General features: G+C 39.4%; 1 protein-coding gene across 2 annotated transcripts in view; it reads left to right on the top strand.

Moving 5' to 3' along the window:
• Positions 1-2,918: 2,918 nt before the first annotated feature.
• LOC139143968 (WD repeat-containing protein 86-like) overlaps positions 2,919-15,722 on the top strand; it is a 31,717-nt gene continuing 18,913 nt past the window's right edge. Inside the window, exons 1-2 of one of the 2 annotated variants that reach the window (XM_070714597.1) lie at positions 2,919-3,064; positions 7,182-8,165. In XM_070714597.1, coding sequence (XP_070570698.1) covers positions 7,350-8,165 — 816 coding nt within the window. In that variant the 5' untranslated portion in view covers positions 2,919-3,064; positions 7,182-7,349. Of the gene's footprint in view, positions 3,065-6,753; positions 6,933-7,181; positions 8,166-15,722 lie in introns of those variants that run through there. The other variant, XM_070714596.1, reaches the window with a different exon arrangement.

The following is a 15,722-nucleotide window of genomic DNA, read 5'->3' as shown; positions in this document are numbered from 1 at the left end:
TTGATGTTAAAGGTTGAAGATTTCTATTTTTCAGTTTTTAATACTTTAAAATGTCAGTTAAATAGAGAGAGTGTGAAATTGCAATAATTTACGTGAAAATATCATGATTTGGTCAAGATCAGAAAATCCCAAATTAGATCAGAAGGTGTTAGTCCTAATTATTACATTTTTATAACTCCAAGAGCTTTATAATGAGCCCAAACAAGCGATAGACCTGAAAAGTATGAAAAAAAAAGAGGTCGGATATATGCCCACGAGATAGAGTTCTTCCTTATCTACACAGTTGATTCAGACCTGAGTACACTGCGGTACGTATTATGCAAACTATGCTCGTATAGGTGACCCATTTTGTGCCCAACAAAACAATTAATTCAAATTAAATGGATTTTTCAAAAAGACAGTGCTTGAAAACTGGTTTTTATCTGATATTCAACTGGATTTGACATCTGAGTGTATAATCTTTGATGATCACTGTCATTTTGGTGTCTCATTGAGAACATGTTGACTTAGTATTAGATTATTTGGGTTTCTGACTACGAAATACAGCGCAGCACATTCACCCAGTACCGACACTATGTTTGTAGAAATTCAATTTTATCGACAGTTTGTTGCTTTAGCTTGCATTCAATGTGTTAGTCACCTTTCTAATTGTTATGGAATTATTAACTAACAAACAAACAAACACACGGAGCTACGGTCCTGGGGCCGTGCTAGACATTGACAACATTAGAAGTGACTCGAAAGAGAAAGTATGAGGACTGAGATTCAAATTAACAGAAACAGCACAAAGATAGATAGATACTGATAGATAGATGAATGGGTGATGGATAGGGGAATGGAGGGATGGATTTGGGATGGTTAGATGAATACATATATACGTATACAGACTATACAGACTATACATACATACATACATACATACATACATACATACATACATACATACATACATACATACATACGTAGGTAGGTAGGTAGGTAGGTAGGTAGGTAGGTAGGTAGGTAGGTAGGTAGGTACATGTAGGTAGGTTGGTAAGGAAGTATTACTGGACAAACACTGGCAGAAGAAAGGGGGATTGTTTGAGGCAGCCGACAGACAGACAAACAAACTAGTGTACGGGAGAGATTTGGGACAAAGGAAGAGAAACTCAAAGAGATATGACATACACGCAAACAGATATAACCTGACGGGACAGAAAATCAGAGACGCATACATAAAAAGTACTGCAAAAACAGATTTTTCAAACAGAAGTCAGGGACAGACTTAAAGGAAGCACAACGAAATAAATCATTCTTGACATCTGCAGGCATAAATTTCAATCACCAGGCGCAGTTGCGCTGCCCTACACATTAACAAACAAATATTGTCGGTCCGCTTATATCAACACTAATATTTCAATCATATCGGACGGAAATTTAAAGACGGAAAAGCGCTCAGTTAATTACATTAATATTAGAGCAAACTAGGCCCACCGGATACAGAGCTGACCCGTTTGAATGTACAAGTCATGATTAATTGGGATAAATATATGCCTTGAAGAAAATATGAGACGGCGCGGACTACTTGATATTAGGTATTGGCCCTGAAGATGTAGGAGCAATACTTGCGTAAGGAATACGACGGAATGCATGCTGAAAAGGGGTACACGGCGGATCCCTCCAACTAACAAACAGTTCAAAAACACCTTCGCAAGGTGCTTCTCTGACCGATAAATTCCCTCAGGGTAAAACTGAATCTTTAGTAATTCCATGGAAAAGAACCAATTGAAGACGTTAGTCATGCTACGTTGAAAAGACGGTCTTCCGGTCACTTAGTCCCACTCTTTTATCTCGTATATCTATTCTTTTGTTTACGCCCCAGGGGGACATTCGACATCGCAAATATAAATTGGTTGCGTGTTATCTTAATGATTCATCTTATGATCATATACTGATTTTGTTTCATCTTCCCGCTTGCAGATATTTTTAGGTGCACTTGGTCAAAAAATCCGGACGTAGGTTTTAAATTCCTCTGAGATCAAGTCATCTGATCATAAGTTGTACATGTATATGTTGAAAAGATAAAAAATAGCAAAGTCAACTGAAGAGGGCGTTTTTTCTATGTACTTTGTTCGGATCGTCTAGAATGATTTTATATGATAAAATTCGGGAGGTTATCTAAAAGGTGTATTGTTAAAAAACAGGACGTAGGTATATGTATGGCTTTTGAATATTGCTTTTAAGCAATATGTATTATTATTCCCTTCCTGAGCCAGAAAACCAGTGTTGGCCGCGCAGTTTTGCTCCCATGAATAATTTGCCAAATTGAATACTCCTCGATGACATATCTATCCAGTAGGTCAAACAAATGAGGAGACGAAGATGACAAGTATGTAAAGTCATAAAATTTGTACTAATTCAGCTTGTAATTGACTGAGAGGGAGAACGCACAGCGCGGTCTGTAGGCGTCGTCATGTTGTTAGCAAAATACACCTTTATCAAAAATGCACAAGAGACAGACATTTGTTTGTAGACATTAGCAAGAGATGACGGATATTCTAACTCTCTATAGTTGCTATCAAAAGAGGGGCCGCTGTTTTCATGGCATTTTGGTTAAAACCACTCTCCTTCGATTGGTTTTCCCAACAAAAAGCATTGTACAAATTAATCAGCGGAGCTTTCATCAACTAAAGAGCAAATTTTCATCACCCGAAAATGAATAATTAACAAAAATCCATTGTGTTTGTGAAGCGACTGTGACAGTTGCACTGGATTAATTTTCTCTAGTGTATACATCGAGCGCAACTTCGGAAAAACAAGATATAATTGAATGTGGTGAATCGCCATGGCAACCATGAAAATACTAATTAGCGTTCTTTGTAAAAAGTCCAATAAGCTCTATGAGCACGTGAAGGCCTTTAATTTCAATTATCCACGTTGTCGACGGTACGTAGAGGCACCGTTGTGGCCATCCGCGTTGTCACAACAGGTGGCGGAATACTGTCCCATACTGACGGGCACGTTCCCAGAGAGCGGAACTTCAGCGTTGCTGTTCAGTGGCGTTGCTTTCCAGGCTGCAGCCAAGGTGGGTGACTTTTCATATTTCTGCTAATTGCCGTTTATAACAATGCTACGAGAGGACAAGATCGCAAGGTGATTCAATTTGATCCTGTTTTCAGCCAAGTACACGAGGCCACCCTCGTTTTATCGGATGAATTATATTACCATTCGTCATCACGGATGAAGCTAAATCGCCAATCCTGAGCTTCAGAAAGCAGTCGAAAACTTAAGCTGAGTCAACGCAAATCAACTTTACACAAAGCCAAGTAATAGTTATGACTTTCTCGTGACCCGACCAACCCTACACTTTTTTCTGAATTTTAAAAACCATGCGAGATATTGCAAACTGCTGTTGTTAACACGAGTAAAACAGTTTCTAACCGGAGGCATGTTAACGGAAACACACGTGTACCTTCAACTGTGCATAGTTTAGACCAAAATATCGGTCGCGTCAGGACCTTTTCAACGCTACATTATCTCTTTTTCAAGATCTTGAAAGAAACAAGACTAATTCACCAGTGACGGGTCACATTGTATATCGGAACACGAAATTAAAACTGTCCCGGCTCGATACAGATATCGCAAGACGAACGTAAATGAATAACTTCTATGCGATCTAGGGGTTGATTAAATTTTGCTGAAAATTTCCTTAACAAACACTGTTGCATTTAACATTTAATGTAAATATTTGCTCGTCCTACATCCATTCCACAATTTATTTTCCGTTTTTGAATCATGCAACATTTATCAGAATAATTGCGTAGATCGTAAAATAGCGTTGTCCGCTACGCGCATGTCTGTTCGCCAATGTGCTATCCTCTTCGTCATCTTCCGCCGTTACCATGACGACGAACTGCTCTGAACGCTGGTCTAACTGAGCATGCGTTGCGCGGTGTATCTGATCTCTGAATACCGTCACATGTGGAAAGTCGTTTCTTTACAATCGTTATATTTTATTTCCCGACTGACTGCCTTCCTGTACCTGTATAATGCTTGTTGTGAAAATACTCTGACCTAATTAAAAAAAGCATTCGATTTTATCGTTCCGCATAGTCAGCAGGAAAATAGTGATAATGCCAGGAACTTACAGTTGCAATTTCTTCAGAGCTTCATCATAGCGCCCTCTACGTCATGTCACGAAGTGAGGCAACGTGGAAGGATTCCACCGAAAGACCTTATGTGATTTTAATCTAGGTTACGATAAAAGTTGGCGATAAGGAGGTACTTCACAGACTTCAAATGTTAAATTCTCAGCATGGAATTAGAGACATACTGTATTTATTAATGTGTAGTTAGATTTATTCAACAGAGTTCTTAGAGCAATTCCATTGAGACGCAAAATCCCGCGCATCAGTGTTTTGGCCAATCACGTACAGATCGTGCAAATTGCGGCAGTGCGTGACATGTACGTGGCATTAATGATGCTGCATCGTTACCAAATACGTGCAATTATCGACGTCACTGACCCACGAATTACATCTTCTGTGATACAAATGCTTACGAAATTCAAATCGCTATGATGTGAGAAACATCAGCCAGGATAATCTCTTCTCACAAGAGGAAACATTTATTTGATGAATTTGATATCGAATCATGTGGCAGAGTTTGTGGGATACCATTAATGTATTAACAAGTTCTTACTTTGACTTCTTTCAACCCGTGTGAGAACACTCATCTATTTGAAACCTCGTCGGTGAACGTGAGTTTCTCAGTGTGCCAGGAAAATTGAAAAATTGAAGCATTTTCCTTAGCCCGGTCGTTAGCCAAACTGATGCAGCTGGTCCTTCGACTACAGTTCCTCTCCAGGGCGAAATGTGACAGCAAGCGAGTACGGTGTACCGACATGTCGTCGCCTCAGACTGAAAAAAAGCTTGAACTCACATTTTCTCGGGTAGTGTAAGCGGTGTTGTTCGATTTGCAAAATTACGTAGACATAGATTTATCCACAGACACAGAAATTACCTGGCATTAATATGTTGTTTCTAAATATAATAAACGATTTTAGATTTTAGGAAATGCATATTCTCTACTGACGGTGACACAGTACTGGTTGATTTGCATACTCGAACAATGCTAATTTATACACCTTGCTTAAATGAATACATTAACTCAAGAAATCGTACACATTCCATGTAATCTTTCTGGTACACACAGTATTTTCATAAAACCAAAAACGACCTTTGTGACGACTGCTATAAAGACCAGCTCATGTATTTTGGGTGTCGCTCATTTTGTTTTTGCTTGGTTATTTAACGATAAAGTTTGATTAAAAAAGAAAAATTATGCAAAATAATGGTTTAACGGTATAGTTTCTTGACCGTTGTTGGTAGATGTACCCGGGCTGCAATATATTTTTTTCTTTTCCTCTGATAATCGAATTTTGACTATTATGACACAGCAAAATCTAAATGAGTGAAACCTAAAATATATGAGCGGGTTTTTATATCTGAAATGTACAAATGCGCAAGGTGTGTGGGAAGTCTTCTCTTTCGCATGAAAGAAAATTTAATCACTTTCATTGAAAAATTAAAATATCAACACATTTTTATTACAAAAAATGACTATGAAATTGAAATGAACTTGTTTAGTTTTTGCGGAACATTGATGAAAAAGTTCCATAGAGGCTAATTTTAAACCCTGCATAACAATGAGCCTGAATAACAATGATAAAGACATTCAATTCTCACGTGACAATGTCGGAAAGTTTTTATTTCTACTTAATTATTGCTTAGATCTTAAATTGCAACAGGGATGGTAATTATAAGATTGCAAGTCATCCAACTTGTTTTTTCTCATATTTTCTATCGTTTGTCTAAGAGTCTTCCAACTTCCATTTGATTCTCCGTGTTTGTGCTTTGATACGTGTCTTTGTAGTCCTTGAGCCTGTTACGTCGATAGTATGTGCGAATAGGTCAGGAATGTTTCTGAAAGCTTGAGGAGTATGAGCTTCGCCCATTGTCACTCGCCGATTCAGAGACCAAAGATGACCAGGGGCCCGGAAATGAGCGCCCTGTAAAAACGTCTTGAATCGCCCCCAGCTTCAAATCAGGCTTAGTGTCTGCACTCAAACGATAACGATTGTCTGTATTATCGAGGACACACTATGCTTTTCCCTAGAACAGTCAAGTGATTGACAGCAAAGGATGACAGCAATTGATAAACAGGAACGCGCAGACATTGTGCGATGCCCGCTCGACAATATGAAGCATTGTGCCTCATAAAGAAACAAGAACTCGGTTAGGTTTGGATAGCGTTTGCAGTCGTCGCCTTGACAACGGAAACAGGTTTCCACTTTAAGTGATCAATGTGGATTGATCGTCGCGTACAGTCATCCACAATGTAAATGAGGGGCTGTTGTTATGCAAATGATGAGCTAATTTAGCTATTCCGGGTTGAAACTGAAAGGCAAATGCTTCGATTGTAAATCTACCTCGATTTTTTGTTTCATTCCTAAACCCACATTACCGACATTTCATCCCTGGGGAAGAGAAGGTGTGAAATTTCGTCCAGAAAATATCAAAAACTGCGACACTGAAATATTGCGTAATTCAGTGAAACAAGGTTTTCTCATTATCAGCAGCTTATCCTTAGAAAATCAATGTTGTTTCAAAAGCCAGTACCACTGTCACCGCCCAGACCTTCCCTTCTCCGGTCAGCCTGCCACCCCTCTCGAAAAATGTGCACGGCCCAATTCGTTAAGTGGGAAAACGATCGCAATCGATCTGCGGCATATTTGGCTAATACACAAGCGTACACTGTTGGGGCACCTACTGTTTCTCCGTCCATTCGAATTTCACAGTTTTTTTCCATGAGATCGTTTTGTGTCGTGGTGGCAAAATGACCGGTTTGTCGGTCCGAACGGCGGTCAAACTATTCTCGTAAACGTAAGCAAGGTGAGACCCAGTGTCTTTACGTAACAGAGTGTATAGAGAGAAAAACGGGCGAATGCTAAATACGTGCTTTCACGAGATAGAGTGACGTATAGAAAAGCGCCATATATACCGTGTATAATTGACCCAACACGGCAGACACTTGCATATTTTTAACGTACAGCGTTGAAAGCACACGTATTCATTTGAGCAATATTTGCAACGTTGCTAAAAAAGCCGAAATGTTCATATGACCTGTCTTTTACTTTTCAGGAGCCACGGCGGAAAGTAGTTAGGTTAAACCCACTTCACAAGAAAAAGACACAAGTTAGTACAGACGTTTTCTGTGTTTTTGGAAGGCCAGGAAAAACCGACTTCTTAAGTACTCACGCTCTGATTCGAAGCGTTCATATTTATTGGTATATTGTTATACTGTTCGTAATGGGGAGTGGAGGTTCGAAGCGGGGTAGGAGCGCCGGCAGCGAGCAGAGCACTGACGATGGCAAGGACAAGAAAGGGAAAGCCAAGAAGAAGAAAGAAAAGACCTACCTGATTAAAACGCTGACGGAACACGAAGGCGGCATCAACTGCATGTCAATGTCCGAGGACGGGAAAATTTTGGTGACTGGCTCGGAGGATAAAACGGCACGGGTGTGGGATTTACAGAAGGACGAGTGTGTGCATGTTCTGAAGGGACACACGGGATACATTACTTGCATACAGGTGGTCGGGGAGTTCGCTTACACCGGGAGCTCGGATAAAAAAGTGCGCAAGTGGAACGTGCAAACAGGCGAATGCGATGTAACTATTGAAGGACACGCTGCCCCAGTCAACAGACTGATATGCACGGGGGACTTTTTATTTACAAGCTCGTACGATCGGACGGCGATGTGTTGGGACCCAGATGACGGGGAACTTTTGCACATATTCCGCGGCCACAAGCGAGGGGTGACCCCACTCATGTACATCCCCGCCGAGGACGCGCTCAAAGACGACGTCCTCGACGTCGCCTCCAACAAAGATATTCTGATCACCGGCAGTGCGGACACCACCGCCAAGTCGTGGAACATGGACACTGGGGATTGCGAGGTGACATTCAGGGGACACAGGGGAGCTGTGCTCACCCTCGCCGCCGACTCGACCGGTCTTGTCCTGTTCACGGGTAGTGGTGACAGCACAGTGCGTAGCTGGAACATTACGACAGGCGAGCAATACAAGGTATTCGAGGGACATCAATCTTCAATAATTTGCATACAGGTGAGTGACGTCATACCAGTTGTTTCATTCGTTAAGGCATAGCGATATTCTCTCTCTCTCTCTCTCTCTCTCTCTCTCTCTCTCTCTCTCTCTCTCTCTCTCTCTCTCTCTCTCTCTCTCTCTCTCTCTCTCTGTATGTATAAGTAAATATACATATGTGTGTTATCATATATATATACAGATATATAGATATAGATATATATATGTATATATATATATATATATATATATATATATATATATATATATATATATATATATATTATACATTTTAGAGCGAATGGTGCAATGGTATTTTATTGTTCTGATTGTTGTTCAGCAATCACTCTAAAACATTTAACAAGAATTCTGAATTCAGCAAACTATTAAAAGCATGCAAAAGCATGACAACACAAACACAATACTTCTCCATCTGAAAGTTTCGAAAGTTCTAATATTTTATTTTGGCAGTTGCGGAGTTACGGAGAATGAAAAGCAATTACGATAATTAACTGACAAATGATTCCCGTAACGCCCCATTTAATTCGTAAAGCAATTAATCTTTAAATGGTTGTGTAATCCAGTCACGTTAATAAACACCGCCAGTTAATAAATACCACGTGTGCTCTTGGAAAATCATCACCTGCTGTTCTGTGTTTCAACTTATGAACATGAAAAATAAAAAATGTAAAAGCCATACGAACATAATATGACAGTAGAGAGAGTATCTATGATATCATTATCATTCATATATATATATATATATATATATATATATATATATATATATATATATATATGTATATATATATATGTATATATATTGTAGTATACAAGCTAATCGCTTGTTAAGAAATGTTGAACATTACCAGTGGGACATACAAGTGGCTTTCATGTTTCCTTGTCAAATAACTGAAAATGTCTGTAGATTACAATCAGTGTGACTGTGCGAGGCAAGGAAGTGATACCGGAGTGTGGCACCTCAGATTAACGGAACCTTTCATCACGTTTCTACATTTCTAACGAATAAAAGAACGGGCGTCGGTGGTGTCGAAACTGCTTGTAACTAACGACGAGTACGTGTACTCGTTAAAACAATATACATAACACTAATACCTATCGGAGGCCTATGCTTTTCATCGCCTTTGCGATTGAGTGTGAAAAGCTGCACGAAAGTTTGTTTATGACAGCGATAGTAGACACTGTTCAAACTTAAGGAAGAATGGGCCTCGGGGACAGATACAAGAGCTCTCAATTTTATAGTACTTTTCTGCTATACTACCCGTCCGGGAACTAAGTTGCTCCCATAAAGATGACACAGGAATGGCGGCCATGTTAAATTTTTAAATTTCGGCGAATGTTCGGTAATTTGTTTCTGTAGTACCAGGTTTTGCACGGTGATACCCTGATTTTTATTCGCGATCTGGCGAGAGAAAGGTTGAAAATTTCACTATGGAAAGTTTGAGCGCAAGTTTAAGTTTTTCACTTTCGAGGCGCATACCGCCTTAAACTGACATTTTGAGTTCCATTTATGACTTGATTTCTCGGTCGAAAAACAATCAAACGAAGAACTGTAATTTGCATGGCTTTGGAATATTAACACATGTGTAAGCATTTCAAATCGAATGTGAGCCGGGCAACCAATTCTCGTTTCGTGGAATATCATGCTGAAAGCGCTTTCAACAATTACCTTGATTCCAATTTTTAGCGAATTTAAGTCGACGGGGTGCTTTGAGATGCAACGGGGTGCAAGAATGTGTGCGTAAGAACGTTTCTCTTATTACAAGAAAGAAATTCAATAGCGTTAAGTATACACCATGCGTCACATTGGTATTCGCTGCATGAAAAGCTTTGAAGGTAATTTACAACATAAAATGTGACAGCAAAAAACAATAGACCTTGAGAGCACACTTTGCGATAGGGAATCTCTTAAACGCCAGTCCGTCATCACAAATGCATGGAAAAATCATACAGTTCAAAATCATGGGTCATCAAATAAAATTGTAACATGTAGCGTTGCATCTGAACCAGATAAGCTTGTGTTTTCTTGTAATTTGTATGCTTTGGCAACAAGTGGTAAAGCTTAGTGAAAGCTTCATCGTGATTGAACATCTCAATACATACATAGCAACAAATTTAAAGCATCGGGTAAAAATGCAGAACACGAAAACAACATGTTTTGTGCGTCAGCCGCGAGTAACCAAAAGGGTCACTGAAAGAGAGAGGAAATGACTTTGTGAAGCTGACATATAGATGATGGAAGCATCTGACGATCAAAGACACATCTGCGAAACCCGAAATATATGATAACTGTTTAAGGATAATTGCATGAGATGGGAAGTATGGGAATCGTTTATTTACATTGTTTACGTCACAGCTGAAGGGTATAATCGCCATTTTCAACGAAATGTAAAAGACTGAATAAAACCAAAGAAAAAAGTAAATGTGTAGAATTTTGTCATCTTTCATTGCTATGCAATTATGCCGATTTTATAGTTCTAAAGATGTTAAAATATGTTGAATTACTGACAATGTCGGGAAATCAGTTTAATCAAAGGATATCAATGACTATTCTTTGTTCTGGCTGTCTGACACTCAACAAAACACAAAAAGTCAGTGTGCTCTTTCGCTAACAAGGCTGGACATTACATTACTTTGATAAATTCTCCAAACAGGGTAGTCCCTAAGCAGAAATTTCGCTATGTACTACTGCGATCATTTTACACCTGTGGAACATGCGACATTTAAATTTCGACTTGTCTGCATGTTCACTCAATGTCGGAAATATAAAGCGGACAGCCACAGAGGTACCAGCGACGACAGACTGTTTTCTTCTTGAATACCCCGGATGACAATTACGGAGATAGACTTGCTCCTCGTGTGGGTTCAAGTTGGCTTTGCTTACGTAAGAGTGTGCAGTGAGACTAAACACTGGTGAACATTCCAAGACAAAGTTTTGCTTACCTTTTGGTAAACACATTTTCCAGTGAAAGTGAAAGGAGACATGCTGTGTTTGTTACGTATACTTAGAAGAAACATATTTTGTTTTCCAGCATTGAACGTACCCAAGATACGGTTATTTATTTGAAAGGACTCCCAAAGTTATCTTGTTAAGTGCACTATTGTCTTGACCAAGCTTCTAAATTGTTTTTCTAGCCAAACATACAGAGCTGCTGATGCTCGAATGTACAGCCTTTTCTATGTTATCGAAAATGACTACATTAATTTCTATGTATAGTGTAAACAATTCCACTGATCCCCATTTTTTTCTGTTTTATTTGCAAAGACTATGTAGTTTCGGAGAAGCAACTGAAAGAAATGCCAAAGACTTTATATTAAACACACGTTCACATCATGTTTGTGAAAAAGTTTATTTTCCAAAAAATATCTCCAGCAAGATCCTTTGTGGAAATTCTAAGAAAATTCTACTTTTATATTTCACATTTTATTGAACATCATTCTTCAAATATGGAATCGAATTTGGGACTATGGCTTAATTCAGAATGATATTTCGTGACACAAATAAAATCTATCGGATATAATTTTTCTCTCATGTTGATACAGCTATATTCCATAAAGTGAACTGTGCATAGGTTTACTCGCAAACATCGTAATCAGAGTTCATCACGCAAAGTGGTAGTCACTAGCGAGTGACAATGTCTACGGGTGGTGCCTCGCCTATTCGACCTGCAAGTATGAAACAAGTTGGGTGGTCATGACAGCTGACTCAGGTAGTGTTCTTGTCCAAAGAAACTGACAACACTGCGCAGTATGAGACCTCTCAAATGTTTTATTTGTCGTACCAGCAATGAATGCCACAGACAGGGTAGCGTTATACAGAAACCGTCATCGTGCCGTTCCACCCACTGAGAGCCTCCCTCGGCGTATAGTTCGACTTCAGTTCGCCCACACGGGAACATTGTATTTTACAGTTAGTCTTGATTTGCCATGTCGTCATACTGCAGATGATATCCTTTCTTTCAGTGAATCAGTCACCATCGCGACCCGGACTAGATATACGACTAAACCTAGAACAGTGTTACTGTCTGCTTAAAAGGGATGGGTTGCAGCTGCCGATTAAAAAGTGGCTGTTACTTCCAGTTGTAGAGAATATACTGATTTAGTGGCTGTCACGCAAGGCTGTGAGAATTTTATATCCGCATAATACGATGTTGCATTTCACTGTGTGTAAGTCAGTTTCTGTCGACATTCTGCCTATAATACCTATCAGTCTATATCTCTTGCAGGGTTAGCATTCCACTCTTCGTATTTTGTTCATTTTTTCCATTTCTTACCATTTCGATGTACTGTACATACGTTTTCTTGTAACGTGTTGGAGTATCTCTTTTCTGGTTGCCTATTTGAAATCAAAATATATTGTCGTGTCCTCGAAAATCTATCCAAGGCAAACGTTCACTCGACATACAAGTACCGTGTGGTAATTCAAACATAACACAGATACATCATCCGGATGAACGGTTTTATGACAATGTATGTTACACGTACATGTCCTGAAGTATTTATTAATGGCGGAGGGAGGCAGCACGTTCGCCAATCCGCACTGCTGCTGATTGGACGAACACAATTATCTGCAACTTGAACTATAGCATTAATTTTCAATCATTCTTATAAAAAAGCACATATATTGAAAGATACGATATAATTTTATGGAGGGCTATTTGGTTAATCACACTTTGGTTGTTGTAAATTTGAATTACCTTCTCAAATGATGATGATGATGATGATGATGATGATGATGATGACGACGACGACGATGACGATGATGATGATGATGATGCTGATGATGATGATGATGATGATGATGCTGCTGCTGATGATGATGATGATTTCCATTATAATAATAGAGTGATTTGGCTTTCTCCTATCGTAAAAATATCACAAATTTATGCCATTTTCGGTAAAAATAGCTTTAATTAGTATAACAGCGGCGACATGTTGAATTATTATGACGTTTGTGAGTTTCCTAACGTAGTAACTTTCTACACATACTCAGGTCTCTCGGCTCCCCTTCTCTCATTATCTGTCTTGTCAGGCCATGTTGCTACCTATATGTATGTTTGTTTGTCTGCATGTCTCTCCACAAGTGTTCTTCTTACAGCCAGCAAGAAAAGAAATTTTCTAGAATTTATATCGAATTACACGAAGCAATACTATCTGCGCCTTCATGTGGATTGTTTGTTCGTCTGCTGACGTATCGCATGATCTCGCTGTCGTTGGCAGTACTTTGTGGCAAGGAAGTCAACGCAGATGTCATATATAATGGTTGATGAGTGTAATAGACGTAATCGGTTAGCTAATCGAGACAAACATGTCACGACTTTAGATTAATTGCTATTGCAAACTCGCGCCCTGATGTATGTGTTTTTTTTTATCTTGCCACGGGAAGTCGCATCGTCTTTGTCCTCTCGGTCGACTCGGAGGCAATGGTGCAACCGCGCCGGATGAACAATAATTATTCATGGTTGACACCAGTGCGTGTGTTATTCTTCCCCGCTTTTTAATCATTTTAAGTAAACGACGTGTCAAACAGTGTTGACAAATTCAGTGAGTGTTTGTCTGCGGTATATGCACGTGCACAATTAACGAGCCTTGCTATGACATTATTAAAATGTAATAGAATCCATCATAAGAATTGTGTGTTCAATCAATGTTTTCCTGGCCTCATGATGTCAGCAGCGCAGGCGCGGCCTTTAAGCTGTGTCGAATCCCTGGACATGCAGGAGAGGTATTAAACTTGCCATGCTTTTGAGATATTTTGTAGCTGATTCGTACTTGAAGATTCGGTGTGCAACAAGTAAAAACACGCTAATTTCAAAGTCGAGTAGCTAAACATAATAGACGGCAGTGTCTGTATTAAGGAAACACTATAGGTCATTGTGAACTGCGCGACGTTTAATGACCGATTACAGTGGTGAAATCGCTTTTGTTCAGATACTGCGCGCCAGAAAGTGGAATGCTTAAACCTTTGCTCAAGCTTTCTCAAATTAGACCGTTGTCTCGCTGACAATCATCAATAAAAATTAGGGGGTCATCATGCAAATTTTGGTACCAGAGAACCAATCTAGCATTTATCGTTATTTGAAATTCAAAATAGCCCTATTCTTGTGTTAACTCTATGGGGAAAAATATATTTTCGATTTTCACGAGAGTAAGAGGGTGAATACTTACTTACTCCAAGATCTTTAAAACAAGTCCCGACAAGTGGTAGACCAGAAAAGCATTGATAAACAAACCATAAGAGTCCGAATGTCTGTCCCCGATGCAAATTCTGCCATTAAAGGGGCATTAGCTGTAACTGTTGACGAAATTTTCACTGATGTTGTCGTGCATTCTCCTTAAATTCACAAGACGTCTTCTGCCTAATCTTGAAATACATGTGTTGGCTTTATGAACCCAACTCACTGTGAACAATGCAACCATGGTAGTTTGTTGAGAAATGAATTCTTGTCCGGACTCTGAATTCTTCAGTATCAGCAATAACATGGGATATATGCACACGTAACAGGCAGTTGTAAAACTCAAACAGTAGGGCATTTAATTTCAACATGATTTTGTGAGTAGCATTTATTAAACAATGTGTCTTACAAACAGAGCATCATCACTTGAAATTACACATTAGTTACAGCTAATGCAGCTTTAATGAAAAGAGTATGATTCCCGAACGCTGTCAAGTTCTGCAATTTCAATGCCGGAGTGTCATATCTCGGAGTTAAAAGTGCCTCCTGAGATGGGTATTTTCCTTGCCAGCATACCTTTTCAAGTTGAATGTTTTTGGTTTTGGGAAATAAACCCAGCAGTAGATATCCGCAAAGTACAGACCGCATGAATGGCAGTCATTAAAACTAGACACAGCTTACACTGAAGGTCGCTTACGCATGAGCAGACATGCACCACGACGCAATCAATCTTGCAGAATGTACAGCAAAAGCTAACTGCTCCTCGCCACTTTGCCGTGTACTCGATGACTTAGAGGTGTTAAAACCACCTGGACGCCTCCATCTTGTGAAGTGCACTGACCTTATATTGATGTTAAGTAATAAAACCTGTATTTTATCGATCGAAGAGAAAATCATTCTAAACTCGCTGATGGAACGTGTTGCCATGGCGATTAGAAATATATACCTCACCTCAAAATGGTTCGAAGATGGAGCTTGTTATTAGTCTGTTAGTACGGTAAATTTTACTCATTTATAGTTTTTTTCCGCTTCACACAGTAAACCTGTTAGACATGATGCAGTAAATTTATCCTCGTGAACCCAAATTAGACCGCACAGCTGTTTCATGTCTACCGCTGCCAACAAAATCCATTCGACAGGGCGCAGAAACTCAGCACTGCATTTGCCTCAAGCTTTAAATTCGTGATGTCTAACGCCCAGCATTAATGTCGTGTGATGTCTAACTTTCCGTGTAAACCTCGTACGATCATTGCGAGGAAATGATGCCAATCAAGGGTTCATTGAAACTAAGACGAATGCAAATTCGAGAAAAAACTTTTAAGCATTGCGTAACCCAAGGTACTCTATGGTTGCGGAAGAGGCCAGACAGAAAAGCAGAGGG

The sequence above is a fragment of the Ptychodera flava genome, chromosome 11, assembly GCF_041260155.1.
Source record: "Ptychodera flava strain L36383 chromosome 11, AS_Pfla_20210202, whole genome shotgun sequence".
Classification (NCBI taxonomy): domain Eukaryota; kingdom Metazoa; phylum Hemichordata; class Enteropneusta; family Ptychoderidae; genus Ptychodera; species Ptychodera flava.
This window is presented reverse-complemented; position numbering and strand designations above follow the sequence as displayed.